The sequence below is a fragment of the Sus scrofa genome, chromosome 18, assembly GCF_000003025.6.
Source record: "Sus scrofa isolate TJ Tabasco breed Duroc chromosome 18, Sscrofa11.1, whole genome shotgun sequence".
In the NCBI taxonomy this organism is placed as follows: domain Eukaryota; kingdom Metazoa; phylum Chordata; class Mammalia; order Artiodactyla; family Suidae; genus Sus; species Sus scrofa.
Genome location: NC_010460.4, coordinates 48,540,649 through 48,562,572, shown reverse-complemented (window position 1 = coordinate 48,562,572; position 21,924 = coordinate 48,540,649). Strand labels below are relative to the sequence as shown.

The 21,924-nt window shown below is 45.5% G+C and overlaps 1 protein-coding gene across 3 annotated transcripts in view; it reads right to left on the bottom strand.

Annotated features, from left to right (window-relative positions):
- LANCL2 (LanC like 2) overlaps window positions 1–11,821 on the bottom strand; it is a 42,304-nt gene extending 30,483 nt beyond the window's left edge. For 2 of the 3 annotated variants that reach the window (XM_021079342.1, XM_021079344.1), the window contains exon 1: window positions 11,343–11,821. In XM_021079342.1, the coding sequence (XP_020935001.1) occupies window positions 11,343–11,531 (189 nt within the window). In that variant the 5' untranslated portion in view covers window positions 11,532–11,821. Of the gene's footprint in view, window positions 1–3,452; window positions 4,973–11,342 lie in introns of those variants that run through there. The other variant, XM_021079343.1, reaches the window with a different exon arrangement.

Sequence of the window (21,924 nt, the reverse complement as noted above, 5' to 3'; positions counted from 1 at the left end):
GAAAACTCTAGATTCAACCAAAAACCTAAAAGAACTAGACAATAAATTCAGTAAAGTTGCCAAATCAACATTTAGAAATCAGTCGTGTTTCCGAACGCTATCTGAAAAAAAGAAATAAAATAATCCCACCACGATGGCAGCAAAAACAACAAAATACTTAGGAATACATTTTTACCAAGGATGTGAAACAGCTGTATGCTGAAATAAAAACAAAGATTAAACCAATGGGACCTAATCAAACTGACAAGCTTTTGCACAGCAAAGGAAACCATTAAAAAACAAACAAACAAACACAAAAACCCTATGGAATAGGAGAAAATAGTTGCAAACAATGTAACCGACAAGGGCTTCATATCCAAAATATACAACAACTAATAACAGCAAAAAAACAAACAAAAAACAACCCAATTGAAAAATAGGCAGAAGACCAGAACAGACATTTCTCCAAATAAGACATATAGATGGCCAAACAGACACATGAAAAAATGCTCAACATCACTAATTATTAGAGAAATGCAAATCAAAACTACAATGAGATACCACCTCGCATCGGTCAGAATGGCTATCATTAAGTTTAGAAATAACAAATGCTAGAGGGGACATGGAGAAAAGGGGACCCCTCCTGCATTGTTGGTGGGAATGTAAACTGGTACAACCACTATGGAAAACAGTACAGAGGTTACCTCAGAAAACTAACTACAGAACTACCGTTCAATCCAGCAATCCCACTCCTGGCGGTATATCCAGACAAAACTTTCCCTGAAAAAGATATATGCACCCTATGCTCACTGCAGCACTATTCACAATAGCCAAGACATTGTGACGACCTATAAGTCCACGGACAGATGAATGGATTAAGAAGATGTGGTACATGTACACAATGGAATACTCTCAGCCATAAAAAAGAACAAAATAATGCCATTTGCAGCAATATTGATGGAACTAGAGATTCTCTAAGTCAGAAGGAGAAAGACAAAGACAGTATGCTATCACTTATATGTGGAATCTAATATGTAGCACAAATGAACCTGTCTACAGAAAAGAAACAAACTCATGGACTCAGACAACAGACTTGTGGTTGCCAAGGGGAAAGGGGAGGGAGAGGGATGGACTGGGAGTGCTGGGTTGACAGATGCAAACTACTGCATCTGGAGGGAACAGACAGTGAGATCTTGCTGTGTAGCACAGGGAACTGTTGCCAGTCACTTGCGATGACATGATGGAAAATAATGTGAGAAAAAAAATGTATATATACACACACACACGGGTCACTTTGTTGTATAGCAGAAAGTGGCAGAACACGGTAAATCAATTATAATTAAAAAACAAAAAACAAAAAAAAACCCAGAGCAGTGACCTGACCACTTCAGTGACAATGCCAGATAAATAGGTGCTGGGGTTTTTTTTTTGTTTTTTGAGGGCCACACCTGAGGCATATGGAAGTTCCCGGGCTAGGGGTCAAATCTGAACCGCAGCTGCAGGCCTGTGCCACCAGCACAGCAACGCCAGATCTGAGCCGTGTCTGCTGCAGCTGTGGCAATGCCAGATCCTTCACCCACTGAGCAAAGTCAGTGACTGAACCCACCTCCTCATGAACACTACACTGTGTGGGATTCCTAACCCCCGAGCCACAACAGGAACTCCATGAGGTGCTGTTTTAAGCTGATAAAATTTGTAGTGATTTTTTGTGGTAGCAATAAAAAAATAACAGAACTTTCTTAGTTAACCCTTTGAATGGCTCAGGGTAGCCAAGTAATAAAGCCTCCCTGGACAATTCTGAGAATACTATATGGAGAAAGGAGCATCTCACATGAGTCTTCTAAAAGGACAACGAGTTTGTCACGTGGTAAGTACTGGGACAGCATCTATGCTGAGCTATAAAGAGGATATAAAAGAGGCATTTAGGCAAAAGATACGGTATTTTCTGAAGAAATAAGCAGTTCAGCTGAAAAGTAGGTAACGTGCAGTCATTCTCTTTGTAAACTATGAATGTTTTTCTATATTTATTTATTATTTTTTGGCCACAGCACGCAGCGGCTAGATGTAGGATCTCAGTTTCCAGACCTCGGACTGAACCTGGACCAGAGTGGTGAAAGTGCCATCCACAAACCACCAGACCACCAGGGAACTCCCACTTTTTCTGCATTTTTTTAAAAATGAAAGGTGTGTTTGAGGAAATACAACTGCAAGATACAAAAATACAGAAATCTTAAAAAAGACTGACGATTAACTTTAAAAAAATCAAGATCTTAATTCCAAACAGAAGAGAGAAGAAAGACTCAAAACAGGTGTTTAACATGCACACATAAGAGTTCCTGTTGTGGCTCAGGGGGTTATGAACACGATTAGGATCCACAGGGATGCAGGTTTGATCCCTGGCCTCGCTCAGTGGGTTAAGGATCCAGCACTGCTGCGAGCTGTGGTGCACGTGACAGATGCAGCTCAGTGTGGCTGTGGAGTAGGCTGATGGCTACAGCTCCAATTCGACCTCTAGCCTGGGAACTTCCACATGCCACAGGTGCAGCCCTAAAAAGCAAAAAAAAAAAAAAAACGCATACAAATAACTCCTAAAGGAAAAGGTAAAGTTTTTCTTTTTTTTCTTAAATGATTTTTATTTTTTTCATTTTAGTTGATTTACAGTGGGAAAATCTAAAGTTTTGAATATGCATTGTGAATCAGGCTTCTGACATGAATAATATTTTAAAGGCACTAGGAGAGCTTGTGGATAGAATCACTAATTACATTCCTCATATCTGTAGAAACTTGTGATACTTCATCTAATTCAATCCTGATAACACTATAACATTATCATCCTTAGGTTACAGACAAGGAAACTAAAGGTAACAATGACTTGCTTACATTTTTAAATATAATAATATTTTGTGTATATGATGATATATGACTATACACACAAGAACATAGGGAAATGTATGGACACCAGGAAATATATATTTTACTATATATAGTATTATATATATTTGTTTATTATATGTACAGTATTTAAATACATATTTAAACATATGTTTATATTGATTTATATATTACATATTATTTACATATTTTATATATTATATAGTATTTACATTTTATATTTATATATACATATTATATATTTATATATTTTATGTCTTATACTATATATTTGGTCTTTTTAGGGCTGCACCCACAGCACATGGAAGTTCCCAGCCTGGGGGACAAATCCGAGCTGCAGCTGCCAGCCTACACCACAGCCACAGCAATGCTGGATCCAAGCTGCGTCTGTGATTTACACCACAGCTCACGGCAATGCCGGATCTTTAATCCACTGAGCAAGGCCAGGGATCGAACCTGCGTCCTCATGGATACTAGTCAGATTCGCTTCTGCTGGGCTAGGATGGGAACTCCAATATAAGTGTACATATGCAAGGGTATAGACAGTGGATAATTTTTTCATAAGAAAGATTTTAACACACCTTTTTCCTCTGGGGCACAGGCTGAGGAAAGTGCCTTTTGTAACCTGAGGTCCCCCAGGCAAAGATGCTCTGTGGTGGTTTTACACATATGAAGTAGGTGGCCCTGGTTTTCTCACACTCTATTTGCAGATAAAAATGAAGAAGCAAAAGTGTCCCAATCATTACCTCTATGTGAATTATTAAAGGAGAAAAGGGGGGGAAAACCTGTCTGTTTTGCTAGTAAAACATCAGACATGGAACATCTACCTTCACTGGCAGTATTTTCAATAGAAAGAAGGATGCTTTCCTACACTGAATCTGTGTCAAAGAAATGCTGTTTGCTTAAACAGTTGAAAACAGTTCACCCTTTTAAAAATAGGCATATATTGACATAATCAGGTCTGTTTCTGTTTTTCTTATTTCAAACTTAGCCATAATATTAATAAAAAATGTTCTAGATTTCATATCCTAAACACATACATCTGTCCAATTTTGATGAATTTGCATCATAAAGATGGATAATCTGCGGTGTATACTCTTTAGGGAATATATATCTATCATCACAAGAGCGTTCACAACTGTAACAAAGAGCCCAGGACAACGGCTAAGTGATGGACTGAACACCAGAGCTCGAAACACACATCACTAGTTAACAGAGGGATAGCAGGACTCTGTAGTCAAATTATATTTATTTTGGGAAGGCTCTCAGTGAAAAGTTAGCTTTCATTTTGACTACATATTAAAATTAGCTAAAAACCTATGGAAGAGAGGCATTTTCTGAAAAGAAAACTCAGTTTGTCATCATCAGTTCTATTCAAGCAAAGTTTGCTCAAAACCTACTCCGGTCTTAGCAGCCTGCGAGGTGGCCCCAGAGGGTACAGAATTTGCTAGGACAGCCAGAAAGTGTACTGCACGGGCTGACATTAGCTTCCAGGATTGTCTAGATGACCTAGATCATGACTCATATAACATTCTAGATGCAGAAGAGGTTTTTAAAAATAAAATGATGCCATTAAATAATACATAAAAATGATTCTAGTAAAACAACAAAAGCTTTAAATTTCAGGACATTTATTCTTCATTCAACATTCACTGAAAATCTATTATGTCCTAGCTCAGCAGCAACTGTGGAGACATTTTTTAAAATAATAATTTAAGCTCAGATAAGGAAAAAACTCCTGTCTCAAAGAGTAAAGTTAAGTGGGGAAGAGAGATGAAATGAGTTACAGGAAGCCCTCGCCAATTATGGGTTAAACTTCCAGAGCTCCTGTTGGAGGTTTCCAGCACAAGCACGTGAACCTGAAGATGCACGTCACGACACATGACAGTTTTCAATCCTGGAGTTCCCTTTTTGGCTCAGCAGTTAACAAACCCGACTAGGATCCACGAGGATGCGGGTTTGATCCCTGACTTTGCTCAGTGGGTTAAGAATCTGGTGCTGCCACGAGCTGTGTTACAGGCTGGCAGCTCTGATCTGACCCCTAGCCTGGGAACTTCCATATGCCATGGGTGCAGCCCTAAAAAGCAAAAAAAAAATAAAATAAAATAATTCAATTCTGCTGAGGCCCCAGTGAAAACAGCACAAGCTGAGAGAGCTGTGGGCAGAGAGTTTAGCTGACCTTCCAACACCCAATCATCCTTTTTTTCACCCTCATCACAGGCAGCAGGCAGTGGTATCCCTGGGGTGTGGGTTGTGGAAATACGGGAACTGCTGATAACCCAAGAACAGGCCTGTATGAATACTGGGTGTCTGGCTCTATCTTCCTGAGAAGGAAAGGGCACAAGAATAAGCAGTGCTCCAAGAAGGAAAAAGTAAAAGAGACGCAATATTTTTTACAGTCTAAGGATATACGCTTTACAGATTTTTATTGATTTTCAAATATTAAACGTCATCTGTTTAATCACTTTTCATCGTTACCCGTCTTACAAGTTAATACATTTCACTGATTTCATCTGTGATTCTCTGATTGTGAGTGAATTTCATCCTGTCATACTATCTTGATCTTCTTCTCTGTAAAATGCATTCATACTCACTGCCCTTTTTATATTACACTGCGGCCATAGGTATGTTCCATGGGATCAGATCCGAGCCTTAACCCACTGTGCTGGGGATAGAACCTGCGTCCCAGTGCTCCCAAAAGACCACTGATCCTGTTGTGCCACTTACGAACTTTTAATCTGGCATAATTAACTTTTATCTAGTATGGAGACAGTTTTTTAACACCCTCTGCTCTGACACTTACTTTTAAGCTATTTTTGACTGTGCAGGTTTTTTTTTTTTAATTTTCATGCAAAGTATGTCTTTTATCTTCTGATGTCCTTTATTGGGTGAAAAATTTTCCCACATCTTCAGATAGATAACAGACACATGTATGCAATTGTGCATACATGCACATATGCAGCCTTTAATCTAGTGGGAATTCTAAAATATTTCCCTTGATTGTTTTTATTTACTTATTTTTTAATTTTTTTTTTTCTTAAGACCTCACTTGCAGCACATGGAAGTTCTCAGGCTATGGGTCGAATTGGAGCTGCAGCTGCCTGGCAACGCCACAGCCACAGCCACACCAGGTCCGAGCCACAACTGTGACCTATGCTGCAGCTTGCAGCAATGCCAGATCCTTAACCCACTAACCCAGGGATCAAACCCACATCCTCAGGGACACCACTATGTCGGGTTCTTAGCCCACTGAGCCTTCAGGCTTTTTTTATACAGATGACCCTTGAATAACACGGGTTTTAACTGCACAGATCCACTTGAATGTGGACTGTTTTCAACACTGAATACTGTCCAGCCCCCGGTCGGTTGAATCTGAGGTTAAGGAACCACAGATGTGGAAGAATCTCATTACAGAGGAACCACCTATGTGGTTAAGTTACAGGGGATTTTCAACTTTTTGGAGAGTTGGCACCCCAACCCCCACACTGTTCCCTGGCTCCTGTTGGAGCAATGCTCCCAACTGCTTCCGGTTTGGTGCTGCCGGACTCAAATTCATCTATGCTCACCAAACTCTTAAAATTTGCAATACGGGAGTTCAGTCGTGGCTCAGTGGTTAACGAATCCGACTAGGAACCATGAGGTTGCGGGTTTGATCCCTGGCCTTGCTCAGTGGGTTAAGGATCCCACGTTGCTGTGGCTCTTGGCGTAGGCCGGTGGCTACAGCTCCAATTCGACCCCTAGCCTGGGAACCTCCATATGCCACAGGAGCAGCCCAAGAAATGGAAAGATGACCAAAAAAAAATTGTAATATGCCTCAGTTTATCTTCCGACAGTTCTGTCGTTGGAAGAGGAAGTGGAAAGTGCTGATGGCCCCCAAGGAAGTAGGTCCGTCATTAATCAGGTGAAGTTTAATGAGAGTAGACTTATTTTGCAAACAAATTAACCTTATTTTTATATCTTTGATAGAAATGAGGGTGGCTGTAGAGAAAAAAAAAATGTTTCAGTGGAAAATTATCATTATTATTTGTCTTTTCTAAGGCCACTCCCATGGAACTGCACCCTAGCTGGAGATTAAAATGAAAATTGACCGGGGAGGCTCCCCCCAAGACCCCAGAACAAGATCTTCAATATAAACACCTTTATTCCTTTTGCCTTCTGCTGCCTGCTTTTCCACTCTGTTAACGCACAAGAAGACAACGCTCCTTGACTCTGGTCACGAACACTGGATCTACTGCTACGGAAACAGCTGCTCGACAAAACCCCCTAGGTGGTTCTAGACAAGAGAACTGCCTTGGATCACTTACTGCCTGAACAAGGAGTGCACCCAGCAAATACCTCCTGTTGTATCTGGACCAGCACCTCTGATATGGTAGCAAACACAAGAAGTTAGCAAATAAGCCATTGTGGCGGTAACACGTTGATGCCTCTTCAGGGCATTTTTTATTCTTTCAGTACCAACTGGTTTGGTGCAGAGGGCCCTGGCAAGGACTCGTCCTCAGCCTCTTGGGGTCATCCTCCTAACGGCTGTCATTAGAGTCTCCCTGGGCTACATCCTCTCAGGGTCTTGAACACACGTCTGCAGCCACCTGCTGTACATCAGATGGGCCCGCGGCTCTTGGAGGAACAGAGACAAGTGGACAATGAGATGAACGGCAAAGACAATTCTTCCACGGGCCCGACGTCATAACCTGTGAGTTTCACAATGAGAAAAAAGCCACTTCTGACGGTGACCAAGGATGGCACTTCTCGGTCAAACTCTCACATACGTCACATGAACTAAACAAGGAGGCCACTGGGCTGAGATAACTATAATGCCTCGGTGGGCTATGTAAGCAAACCAAAACCTAAGCCTGCAAATGCTTCAAGGTTACAAAACCACAGCCTATGGACAACCAGTCACTAACAGTCAGCTGGGCTTTAAGCCATAGCAACTGGATTCCTGACCCTCAGAAAGTGAGATAATAATTAAATCATTAAGTTTGGAGATCATATATTACATAGCAATAGATGTGGCTTCTCTCCTGAGTGCCCTCTCAGCCCTAGGAATGGGGAATGGGGCTGCCCCTCATGTTGGCTCTTCCTATATTGTTTACAGTTCTTTTTTTTTTTTTTTCTTTCTTTCTTTTTTGGCCACCCTGCAGCATACGGAGTTCCCAGGCCAGGAATCAGATCTGAGCTGCAGTTGCAACCTAAGCCACAGCTGTGGCAACACCAGATCCTTAACCCATTGTATTGGGCTGGGGATCGAACCTGTGTCCCAGCTCTCCCAAAACACCGCCAATCCCATTGGGCCACAGAGGGAACTCTGAGAGTTCTTTTTACTTCTTTTTTTTTTTTTTTTTTTAAGGGCCGCACCTGCAGCATATGGAGGTTCCCAGGTCAGCGGTACAACTGGAGCTGCAGCTGCCGGCCAACTACACAGCCAGAGCAATGCAGGATTCGAGGCACATCTGTGACCTACACCACAACATGCAGCAACGCTGGATCCTTAATCCACTGAGCAAGGCCAGGGAATCCCATCCACATCCTGACGGACACCACGTTGGGTTCTTAACCCTGAGCCACAACCGGAACTCTGGGTTCTCCTCTCTTCTTAGGAGGTAATCTCTCATTACTCCAGTCTCTTTATGGTTAGTGATAACTCTTTATATGAAACTCTCCCTATCAAATCACTGTGTGGTTTCTATTTCCTGAGGGTATCCTGCTGATGCAGCAGATAAAGCTGATGCTACTGATGAGAGAGGCCCTCTGAGACACACTGGTGTAGATTAATCATGATGCAGCCCCTGAGGTCCATGAGGTCCATGGCCACGACAAAATCAAGTAAAAAGAAGGGAAGAAACAGCTACCAGAGAAGCAGCTGACAGTGTCTACTTTAAATACCTTCCATCATTAAAAAAACAACTGCTATTATCTTGGTTGACTGCTTTCCATAATATTAGTATCAATATTATGAAAATGTTACAAAAGCCTACTTACAGAGACCTAATTCAGTGAAGTAGGCCTAAGCTGGTTTTAAAATTTTAAGTGAATTTTACTGATTACACCACAATATATAAACAGCTAACCTAAATGAGACCAAATAAATGACCTGAAAAGCACTTAGTAATGAAGATATTGTGTTGGTAGATTTTATGTAATCTTTTCTCATCAGCAGCACACATGATAAAATTATTAACACCGTCACAGACACAATTACTCCTCAATGACTAAGTTACAAAGTACCCTCTGTATTCGTTTTCTAGGGTACTGAAACAAACTAAGTGGCCTAAGACAACAGAAGTTAATGGTCTCACAATTCTCCAGGCCCTCCGTCCAAAATCAAGTACTGGCAGGACCATGCTCCCTCTGAGACTCTGGGTAGACTCCTTCCTTGCCTCTTGTAGCTTCGTGTTGGCTGCCAATCCTTGGTGTTCCTTGGCTTACAGATGCATCACTCCAATCTCCACCTGTATCACTGCTCGGTCATCTTCTTTCTCCCTGTGCATCTCTGTTTCTCTTCTAAGGACACCAGTTATACTGAATTAAGAGCCTACCCTACTCCAGTATGACCTTAATCTCTCAACTAATTACCTCTAACATAATCTTATTCCCAAATAAGGTCACATTCTAAAGTTCCAGTGGTTAGGACTTCATCTTATGGGGAGACCCAAGTGAACCCGTAACACTCTCATTTTCATGAACTTTCATGTCTATCAAAACAAATGCATAGCTGAATAACTTTTTAAATTACGTTCTTAATATTTTAAGAATTAAAAATGTAATAGTATGCTAATCATAATCTATACACAAGATTTAATTTAATCTGACAATCTTCCTAAATCTAAGCATTCTTTATGCCTCTTGAAATCAGAAATCCCTCTCCCCTTTAAAGTACTCACTTTCTTGTTCAAGAACCTGAAAGAATATTGAAAGAACACTTCTCCTTTCCGTTAGCATATAATACAACAACTTATTTTATAAATATGTCCCCACCTTGACTTATTTTAATTGTTTCATTGTGGGGAGATATCACAAGCCCCATTAGTTATTTGTGGTTCAATTTACTTTTACATAAGCCAGTCTGGTATAGAGTTGGCGTCAAAATCACATTTACCAAATATAAAGGGTAAGGAGAAAAAGATGCCATTTCAGAACCAGTGTGTTTATCTCCTTCCCTAAAGCGGAAAATCAGTATGTTTCCACCCCCTTACTGTTTTCATGGAGACTCAAGCAGTGGTCGGGAGTTCCTTTCGCTCACCTCTTACTATTGCAATAGACTCCTTATTAAGTATGGATGATGGATTTTTTAAAATGCCGGCCAGAAATTTATTTTTACTATGAAGGATTAGGACACTAAGTCACAAACACAACAAAACGTATGTGACAACAGAAGAAATCTAGAGAAAAATCAATATTGACATATAAATTCTAAACCACCAGCGCTGTATTTCCAAGGGTAATAAGAAAGAGGATGCATTGATTGGGGGCCTAGGAGGTACCACATAAGGCAGTTCGCCAGATCACTTACATACCTTACCTGATTCGCTAACAACCCTGTGAATTAGACATTGTTCTCCAGTTTTTAATTACATACAAGAAAAGAGAGATTTAGAGAAGTCACTTGCCTAAGAGTCCATATTCGGACCAAAAGCTCTTTCAAAACTGCCTTAATTTGGGCGACCTTAAACCTTCTCAAATGCAAAACACATGGGGAGCCAAGGAGGTACCTTAGGAGTTGGGACAGAAAATCGTGGAAAAACGGTAACCTAACGGATCACTGTATGGTTTTCACCAAACACGAGAGCAGTTGTGCTGATACGCATTCACCTACTCCTTGATGTTCCCTTTTCCCCTGCCCAATTAACGTTAGTTCCGATATTCATTCCCTTTCCAACTCCTGGATGCACAGACCAGACCCATCAAAGTCGTACTACTACGTAGGAGCAATGCTGTGGGGTTGGCGTTCCCTCGTCATAAATTCCAAGGGCAGGGGACCCAGGGCTCAGGCTTGACGATAACACCAACAGGCGACAACACCATCGGGAAAAATACCAACAGGCGGTCAGCGGGGACGATTTGCAGCTCTGCGGGGGGCTCTCAGTAACAAGCAGATCTGCAAGAACCGACCCCGGAGCCCCGGCCGGCACTGTTTCAAAGGCACGAGGGCCAAGGGGCGCCCCCCAGGAGGAGAAGGGCTAACAGTCCAGAGGTCCACCGCCTCCCGGGGCCTTGCTGTCCGGGAAGGGCCGCAGCTCCGCGCCAGGCAGAGGAGCCGCGTCGCCGGCCCCCACCTCCCCCCGTCCAGCCGAGCCTCCCGCACCCCACGACCCCCCGCATCCCCCAAACCCCCGCGGCGGGACCCCGGCCGCGACCCCGGCGCAGCGCGCGGCGCGGGAGGGTGACGTCCGCGCGGCCAAGGCGCGGCGGGTGGACGCTACCACCGCCGGCGCCCCCCGCCCGGCGCCGCCAGGGTCGGGCCGCCGACTCACCTTCCCGTCGCTGTGGAAAGGGAGGCCGAGCTCCTCCGGGGTGAGCGCAGGGCGAGCACATGGCGGCTCCTCCGCCGGCACGGCGGCCGCGGCCTCGTAGTCCGGGAAAGGGTTGGGGAACGCCCGCTCCTCCATTTCCGCGTCCCAGTCCCCCTGGAACCAGAGCCTCCGGGATATGGTCTCGCCCATGTCGGCCGCGCGCCCTGCGCTCCGCGGGGCCGCGCGCTACGGCGAGCGAGCGGGGACAAACCTCCGGCGAGGCGCTCCGGCCGGGCCGCGGGCGAGCCCGGGAAAGGCGGCGGGCGCGCAGCGCTGCGAGGCGGGCACACGTGGTTGCGGAGGGCGCCCCGCCCCGCCCCGGCTCCGGACGGGCCCTCGGGGAGGCTGTGGCGGGATCGCTGCCACCCGGGCGCCGCGGTTGCGGGGTCCCCTCGGTGGAGTTGGCTCCGGCCGGCCGGCCGGCGGCGCCGCGAGGACAGCGTCTCCGGGGAGGGCGCGGTCCCTCCCAGTCATCCCGCCGTCGGGGGAGGGGGGACTCTGGAGGAGGAGCCACCGCATTTTTTTTCCTTTTGGGTTTTCGGTGCCCCTGTGTTGGGTAAACGGGTAGCTTTGAGAACAGCAGCTAAGATAATAGCATATTTAATCACCTAAATATTTCATTGACCCGAAAATTCCTCCAGTATGCGTTTAATTGCTGAGGAAGATGACCCGTATAATAAAATGATACAAGCAAATAAATCTGCATTTATATAACCACAACATGGTTAACACTCTTTATTGGTTCTCTTTGTTCTTCTTGTTGTTTCCTTAATTATTTGGAACCAAACAGATGCAATGATTTCTCCTCTTCGGGAGGAAAATACCTTATTCTAGTCCCCCCACCCACCCACCCCTGTTTGAACATCGACTGAGGGCCTGATGGTACTAGGTGATGACAAAAGGAAGTTTCTGCTCTTGGGATTCCAGGTTAGTGGGTGGGAAAAGGTAAGCACAGCACAGTACGTTATGGATACTTTTCTGGAACCAGGCAAGATGTGCATAGTGTACTGAACTGTATCAAGAAGTGACATGATGTAGGAGAACCAAACCAAGCACAGGGAAGGCTCCATCTTCCTGCCTCCGTGGCCTGGCTTCCCACTCCTGCCTGTCTCATCCTCTCCCCCAACTGTACAAAGATGCACGTGTGAAACTGCCTTACCTGTAGGATGACCGTGGGAAATCCCACTGTGGGAGAAAATCATTATAAACTGGTTACTCAGCATAAATATCCTCGGAGTTCAAGGAAAAGAGCTGATACAGCAGGATGCCTTGGAGGTCTGCTCCACTTTCCTGCTTCCTTCCTTTGTCCAAGAGTCCATCTTTCTCCCCCACTCCCTGAAGGACACTTCCTAACTGCCCCCAAGTTCTGACGCCTTTACCACGTAGGGAATTCAGTCTCCTAACCACTGATGCTCACCTGTCTTGGGAGCCATCCTCTCCCACCTCAGGGACTTTGCGAAACAAAACAGCCCACAGCAGAGGTTCCCCAAAGCTGTTATTTGGACTGAACACTGCAGGTAGATGGGGCAGAAACCTCGGCTGCTGGCTTTGCTAAGGTAAGCCTGGTGACCTTTGACCTCTTTCTACACCCTCCCCCCGTTGACTGAAAAAAAACCGCACAGCCTAAAAGTTGGGAATTATGCTTTATTCGGCAGCTTTACTGAGGATGATAGCCATGGATGGCACCCTCTCAGATAGCTCTGAGGAACAGTCCAGAGGTCAGGGGGAGTTTTTGCTGAAAACCAAAATGTGGAACATTGGGAGATGAATGCTAATCACACACACACACAACACCCCCAGACGTCGCAAGTTAATCATTTTAGGGCTGTGCCTTTCTATGGGAAGATGCAAGCGTCTGGACGTTGATATCATTCCTTTGATATGCATCTTAACTATCCAGGGCCAGTGTCCTGTTTTTCTCCACCCCGACTCCCCTTCGAGCACACCTTTGAAGGCAGCTGCAGCGGCAGGTGGCTTGAGAGCGGCAACATTCCCTGTTTACCTGACGGCAGCCAACGTTTTGTCCACAACCGGATGTGAGGTAAAGACAGTTTTCCTCATGTGTCTTACAATCTAGGACGGCCGTGGACAGCCACTGGCAAGTACACAAACTTATCCTAAGGACAACCAGTATTTTCCGAGACCAAAATAGCTAAACTCCATTTAATGAATGGGCGAATTTTCCTGAATGCCGCCTGACCCACAGGTTCCTGCGCGGAGGAGTGCGGGTCTTTCTTCCCTTTCCCATCGCCAGGAGGCGTCCACAGCAGCAGACCTGGGATCCTTAAGACCCTCTTCCTCTGGTGGCCACTCCTCAGTAGTATAAAGACTCAGCCAGTGCCTTGAAATGACAGCTTTTTAATTATCTTATGCTAAACCACATCTTTAGATAGGGAGGGCAGCCTTCCCAACTCTTCTGTGTGAGGGAGGCGGATGGGGCAAGGATTAACGATCTGCCCGTCCCAAACAAACCCCAGGTGTGGTGAGACCAGTGGGCAATTGATTTCTTTTTTCTTGCTTTTTTTTAGGGGTGCACTTTCAGCGCATGGAAATTCCTGGGCTAGGGGTCCAATCTGGGCTGTAGCTGCCAGCCTACATCACAGCCACAGCAACACCAGATCCGAACCACATCTGTGACCTACACCACAGCTCATGGCGATGCCGGATCCTTCGCCCACTGAGCAAGGCCAGGGATCGAACCCGCCTCCTCATGGATACTGGTCGGGTTCGGAACCTGCTGAGCCGCATCGGAAACTCCCTCTTTGGCCTTTCAAGGCAGCTCAAGTCTTTCAGGATCTTGCACTAGAGTTGGGTTGGGGAGATGCTATGAACACTCCTTATACAAACTCTACACAACACACGTGTGCTAGTTTATAAAACAGAGCTGGCCTCCCTGCCCTGCACGACGAGTCAGGCTGCTGTAAGGATCCAGAGAGATTTACACATGTGAAGCAAGTGTATATAAGATAATGTTAATACAGTTAATATTCTCTTGGATTTAACCACTTATTTATTTATTTACGTACTGAGCCGTAGCGGGAACTCCGACTTCTCCTTTCTTTCAGAGGAATCTAATTGGGAGAGAAGCACCTCTAGGCAGTGGTGGGGCTTCCTGAGAGAGTGAGTGGGGCTGCATGGCAGAGAAACTTCCAGGTGGCCTGCGTGTTGGCGGGGGGTCAGGTGAAGGAACATCTGTTGAGGACACATGGAAGCCTGAGGTTTTGTTTCGTTTTGGTATGAAATATTTCTATTATATTTATTCTTCACACGGTTGTCATCTGACAGGTTTAGCTTTGCCCGTGTTTCTCAGCCACCCAGTGAGTCCTCTGGTCCCGTCTGTGCTTTGCCGGAGCTGCCCACACTCCCATGAGGAAGGGCTTTGCTTTGGATGGAACGAGGCAGCCGACCAACTGCCCTTGGTCTCACACCACAAGTCCTTCTGAGATTTCCCTACACGCTGTCCATTCATCAAGGTGGTTGGCTTGCTGGGGAAGAAAGAGGCCAGCCAGGGGTGTGTGGGGGGGGGTTGGCTTTACCCCCTTCCTCTTTTGATACATAAGGTGGTTCCTTCCAGCTGCATATAAGCACTCCGTATGCTACACAGTCCTGATTTAAGATACATTCGATCCCTTAAGCCAACAGTTCTCAGTGTGAGCAGAGACACTTTAGGGTGGCTGTGAGACCAAAACTGTTTTTTGGATTTGTTTTGCTTTGACTTTGAGAATGATTTAATGTTAATTTTAACATTCAACTATATTCTAATGTCATTATTTTATTTTTTGCCTTTTGTCTTCTTAGGGCCACACCCAAGGCATATGGAGGTCCCCCGGCTAGGGGTCTAATTGGAGCTACAGCTGCCAGCCTACACCACAGCCACAGCAACGTGGGAATCCAAGCTACATCTTTGACCTATACCACAGCTTGTGGCAATGCTGGATCCTTAACCCACTGAGTGAGACCAGGGATCGAACTGCATCTTCATGGACGCCAGTCAGATTCGTTTCCTCTGAGCCACGACCGTAACTCTTAATGTCGTTATTTTCAATGTAAGGAAACAGATTCTTATAAGACCAAAATAACCCACAGGCCATAAGTTTGGTTTCTCCATTTTCCTTTTTTAAAATTTAAACCAGTGTTCACTGGGACAGTGACTCAAGTAAGGCAAATGATGTGAATAAGACGCCGCAGTTTACAACGTACCGCGTGTAGAACCCAGGGAAAGGCATTAGACACAACTGGTAGTCATTTCTAATGGAACAATCATATAACATCACAGCAGATGGATTTGCAGCATCAAAACTGACCATTTAGGGAGTTCCTGTTGTGGCTCAGCAGGTTAAGAACCCAGCATGTATCCACGAGGATGCAGGTTTGCTCTCTGGCCTTGCTCAGCGGGTTAAGGATGCAGCGTGGCGGCGAGCTGCGGTGTAGGTCACAGACTCGGCTGGGCTCCTGCGTTGCTGTGGAAACTCGATGCAGGACGGGGTGTAGATGGTCACCGTGGGCAGAGCTCCCGCTCACCTGCTCGTTTCCCATTTTCCTTCACCTTTTTTACTAGGTCTCCCTGCGACACTCGCGTATTGGGAGGTCATTTGTGCAATGTCTTGCTTTGTGGAACTCAATTCACGATTGGAAAATGATGATCCAAAAAGGGCTGGGTGTCTATTCAAACACGGGAAAGTTGGGAGGTCCTCAGCTGAATTGTGTGTGTGTGTGTGTGTGTGTGTGTGTGTGTGTGTGTGTGTGTGTGTGTGATCACAGATGTCAATAGATTTAAAGCTTGTTTCTTTTTTGTTTTGTTTTGGTTTTTGCTTTTTAGGGCTGCATCGCAGCATACGGAAGTTCCCAGGCTAAGGGTTGAACTGGAGCTACAGCTGCCAGCCTACACCACAGCCACAGCAATGCAGGATCCGAGCCTCATCTGCAACCTACACCACAGCTCCGGTGTAGCTCACAGCCAGATCCTTAACCCACTGAGCGGGGCCAGGGATTGAACCTGTGTCCCCGTGGATACCTCAGTCAGGTGCGTTAAGTACTGAGCCACGACAGGAACGCTGGCAGCACCACGGCAGGGCCCAGCTCTGTACTGTGCGTGTGACATCCGTGGGCGCGTCACTTCACAGTTCGGTGGTTGTGCTGTGCTGGGGCCATGTCCGGGAGCCCCGGGGACACTGTGAGGGAAAAGGAGGACAGGAAGTGCTAGAAGAATCCCAGAGAAACTATGAGCTGAAGTCTTGGAACCAACAAATACTTTTGCTGCTAATCCTGAAATCCGTAGTCACGCCCCGACGTGTCTGCCTGCGGTGCTGCTGAGGGACGCGTGGATTACACACTGTACCAAAGTCCCTGGCTCCTTCCCTCCGTTCTGCTTCACCCCCGAATCTCTTACTTCAAAAAAGTCTAACCTTTCCCGCCCCTTCCTTCTCCACTGTTCTTGATGTCCAGCTCCAGGAATCGGCCAGGACCTGTGTAGGTCTGGGTGCAGCGAGTGGCACTGTGACCTCGGGGCGTTTGTAAAGACTTGCTCAGGGAAGAAGACAGTGTGCTTCACTGCCAATGCATTTAGGAGCTCTTCGCTGGGGAGAGCTTGGGTTAGAAGAGAAAGCATCCTGGAGTTCCCTGCTGGCTCAGTGGGTTAAGGAACCGGCACGGTCACTGCTGTGGATCGGGTTCTGACCCTGGCCCTGGAACTTCCACATGCTGGGGGCATGGAAAAAAAAAAAAAAAAAAAAAGAGAGAGAGAGAGAGAGAAAGAATCTTCACAAAAAAGAATGTAATTACAGTTTACTTGCTAACCTGGGTGTTTTACAGATTATTTCGCTTAGGGACCTTTGGATATGAGACAAGAATTATATTTACTTTCCTTTATTTCTTGGGTAACATCTTGACTGAAATTTAAATATTGGGCTATAAAAACTTAAAATAATTTCTAGTGGAAAGAAAGAAAAAGGACAGGAAAAAGAGAGAGAAAGGGAGAAAAAGTGAGGGCAAGAAGGAAGGAGGGAAGGGAGGGAAAAGAGCAAGAAGGAAAAGACAAAAAAAAGCGGGAGGGAGGAGTGAGCAGGCTTCTCAAATCAAAGCTCCTTCTTCTGGAGTTCCCACTGTGGCACAGTGAGTTAAGAATCAACTGCAGCTGCTCAGATCATTGCACAGGTTCAATCTCCGGCCTGGAGCAGTGGGTTAAAGGATCTGGCGCTGCTGCAGCTGTGGCATAAGTCACAGCTGTGGCTTGGATTCAATTCCTGGCCCAGGAACTGCCATATGCCACAGGTGTGACCATGAAAAAAATAATAAAGAAAAAAGTCCTGGAGTTCCCATGGTGGCTCAGTGGTTAACGAATCCGACAAGGAACCATGAGGTTTTGGGTTCGATCCTTGGCCTTGCTCAGTGGGTTAAGGATCCCGCGTTGCTGTGAGCTGTGATGTAGGTCACAAACGTGGCTCAGATCCCGAGTTGCTATGGCTCTGGTGTAGGCCAGCAGCTACAGCTCCAATTCGACCCCTAGCCTGGGAACCTCCATATGCCGTGGGAGCAGCACAAGAAATCGCAAAAAAAAAAAAAAAAAAAAAAGTCCTTTTTCTGGGGGAGGTCACTTGGGGTCCCTTAATCAAAATCTTTGATGTGTTGTCTTTTGAGATAATTGTTAATATTACATTCCTACAAGTGACTCCATTTGAGGATGTTAATCCTTATTATATACGCATTTTAAATCTTATTTTAAATCTTGTCTCTCTCCATTTGTCAGGAAAAAAACTGGCAAGGGTAGGAGTGACTCGTTGCGATAATTTCTTCTAGCCCTGTACTATTTCCCTGGCAATATGAATACCATGGAATTCTATCTGTTTGGGCAGAACGTCTATGTTCTTTTATTATTATTTTTAGTAAACTATATATACCCAGAGTTCATATGGAGGCTTCAGTTCTTGAAAAGAACTGAGGACTCACTAAGATTTGTTCTCTCTGTACTTGGTCCCATTGAGTATGGGGATTCATTCTTCTCCTGGCATAGGGTTAACAAAAGCAGGGACAAAGCCCAATGCAGTCCATCCAGATGAATAAGGTAAGATGCCAAAGAAAACTTATAGTTTGGTTGTCCTGGATCTCATGAATGTAAAGTTTATTTTTACCACCACCAGAACCATCAGATGCATCCTTTTAAAAGGGAAACAGGAGATTTCAGACACACAGAAAGGAGAAGGCAGTGAGACCTGAGAAGCAGAGACTGAGTGATGTGGCTACTGGTCCAGGAAGGCTGGCCCTCTCAAATAGTCCTTCAGCAGGAATGTTTTCTATCAGCACGCTCCAATGGCTGTAGTGAGCCATCCTAGAACGACGTGGCGCAAATCTTACTACAAAAGCCAACACCAAAGAATGCACGGCAAAAACAAATAAACCACCACCAACAAAAAATCAATCTGGGTCCTTAATAGCGTCACTGAGCCACTTAACCACCCCTGAAGGCATCCTACCTCAGGACAGACTATACAAGAGTAACTGATTCTCCCTCCTGGTATGAGACATTATTCAAGCCAGTTAGATGGGAGTTTTCTGTTATTGCAGCAGAAAGCATCCCAACAGATGGAAAAGCATTGCTTTTTTAAATGAGAAAATACTTTTTTAAAGAATGCAGCTGTCACCCTATGGTCTTACTCTCTCTGCCCCTTGGTCACATCTGGAATAGATGTTATCACTGAGGTTAATGCTAAGCATCACTATTTTAAATAGGCCACACTTTAATTTAAAAAATTACTTTCATCTTCATTTAATATCCTACCAGCTTGCATGTTTCTTGGGTTAGAGAAAATAATTATACATTAGAATTTTTAAGGCTTATTGCTGAATACATAAACCTTAGACCTGACACAACTAGAGGAAGAACAAACCCAAAGGGAATAGAAGGGAAAAAAATCATAAAGATCAGAGCAGAAATAAATGAAATAGAGCCAAAGAAAACAAATAAGGTCAATTGAAATTAAGTTATTTGAAAAGATAAATAAAATTGATAAACCAGACTCATCACAAAAAACAAAAAACAGAGAGGGCTCAAATCAATGAAATTAGAAATGAAAAAGGAGAAGTTACAACTGACTCCACAGAAATACAAAGGATCATAAGAGACTAGAACAAACTAAGAAGTATGGACAACACCAAGAAATGGACACATTCTTAGAAAGGTACAATCTTCCAAGACTGAACCAGGAAGAAACAGAAAATATGAACAGACCAATCACAAGCACTGAAACCAAAACTGATTTAAGGAGGGCCCGTCGTGGCACAGCAGAAATGAATCCAACTAGGACCCATGAGGTTGCGGGTTCGATCCCTGGCCTGGCTCAGTGGGTTAAGGATCCAGCATTGCCATGAGCTAGGGTGTAGGCTGGCAGCTGAAGCTCCGATTAGACCCCTAGCCTGGGAATGTCCACATGCCGCAGGTGTGGCCCTAAAAAAGCAAAAAATAGTAATTAAAAAAAAACAACAACAAAAGGTTCATGCTTGCTTTCATACTTGTGTCACAAAACACAGTGGCTGATCTTCTGCTTGCCTCTGCAGACTGGTCTCAGCCCGTTTTACACGGTCAGTGCCCAGGAGGCTGACCTTGGACATAAACTGACTACAGGCTCTTGCCTTCTGACTTCCTGTTGGCTTGTCAGCGGTTACACACTGCTCCGCAGGCCGATGTGGGCTAGTGTGACGCTTGACCCAAAGTTGCAGCAACTGGCAGATCCCAAACTTTACGAAGTTTTCTGTCTGAGGTTGAGTCCTGGCAGAGGTGCCAGCTCAGGCCCAGGGAGATGGTGGTCCTGCCCCGTTACTTACCTGCACTGCAGCATCATTCCTTGAGATTCCTTACACTCTGCTTTTACACCTTTGCTAGCAGTGCCTTTACTGATATTCTTCTGTAAGGACTCTGAACCCTTCAGTTGGCACCACTTTCCTAATTTTACAAATGTGAAAGCGGAGGCAGGAGGCATTGAGAAACTTCTCAGAGGAGTTCCCGTCATGGCTCAGCAGAAACAAATCTGACTCGCATCAGTGAGGACGCAGATTTGATCCTGGCCTCGCTCAGTGGGTTAAAGATCCAGTGTTGCCGTGAGCTGTGGTGTAGGTCACAGATGTGGCTTGGATCTGGCATTGCTGTGGCTGTGGTGTAGACCAGTGGCTACAGCTCTGATTCGACCCCTCATCTGGGAACCTCCATATGCTGTGGGTATGGCCCTAAAAAGACCAATAAATAAATAAATTAAATAAAACAGAATCTTGTCAGAAATCATGCAGCTATTGTATGCCCAGGCCCAAATGCACATTTGAGTTTAAAGCCAGAGCTTGTAACTATTGTCGCCCCAAGAGATGTTCTTTGTTGGAGATTGCACTGGCCACACGGCTTCACACAAGAAATCCTAAAACTTTGCAGGAAGGCCTGGCATCTGGAGGCTGACTGCTTGGGGTGTATGGAAATACACACTGCCTTTGTGACAGTTATTAAAGCCATTCACCCAATATTTCCAAGTCTTCTTTCAGGGACTCGTCTGAACTCTTCCATCTCCTTAGAGCTGGGCGTGACCACGCCACTTTCTTTGGCTGGTGGAGGCGGGGAGAAGTGGCACTTCCAGGAGAAATCGCCCCGAACCAGTGTGTGACTCCTCTCTAGTCTCCACCCCCAGCAACTGCGGCGATGACTGACGGCATCCCCTTCAGCCCGCGGTTCTGAGTTTGGCTGACAGAGGATCAGCACTCCTCCCACCCGACCCACAAGAGGCACCTAAATTAGGGAAAAGCTTCTCTGAGCCACTGAGACTTGGGGGCTGTTACGCCAGTATAACCAAGCCTAACTCCCTGCTGCAGACGGAAGTGTAGGTAGAAGACACTGGATCTGGGGGAGAGATGTTAACGGGATTAAAATAGGGCTCATATCTCAAAGAACACCGAGCACTGTGAGGTACTGGGGTGGATATGAAACATGTCCTCACTACCATAAAATCAGCGTCCACACCATGACACCTCAGTGAACAAGGACCAAAATCCCTCCTCCCTTCGAGAAGCTGCGGCTGGAAGGAAAATTAAGGAAGACGATGCCCAACTCCCCCCTTCTCAGTGAATATTCCACCTATTCATTTGAATGCCCCTCATAGCCAGCGTGCCAAAGAGGTGAACTGCTCACGTAAATAAATCCTCACTTTGCTTTCTCCACTTCCGTCTTGTTTCTGATTCCTTCTGCGATGAAACAAGCACCTTCCCTTCGGGACCACTCTGGTGGGGCCAGTCAGGAGGTTTTTGGTAGCCTCTACCTCTCCTCCCTCGCACTGGACAGGGGCCGCCTTCCTTTCGGCCATTTCCCTCTTAGCTCGCCCCCTTGTGGGCTGGAGAGGTATTGCCTTGCTTCTTCCCACAACACCCCCTCTCCCCCCACGGCGCTCTCTTCCACGGTCTGTCAGTCCCATTTTCTGACCTATTGCCACAAAACAAGTGGGTGTGAGACACACAAGTAAAAGGCATCAGGGGAGGTCCTGTCGTGGCGCAGTGGAAATGAACCCGACTAGGAACC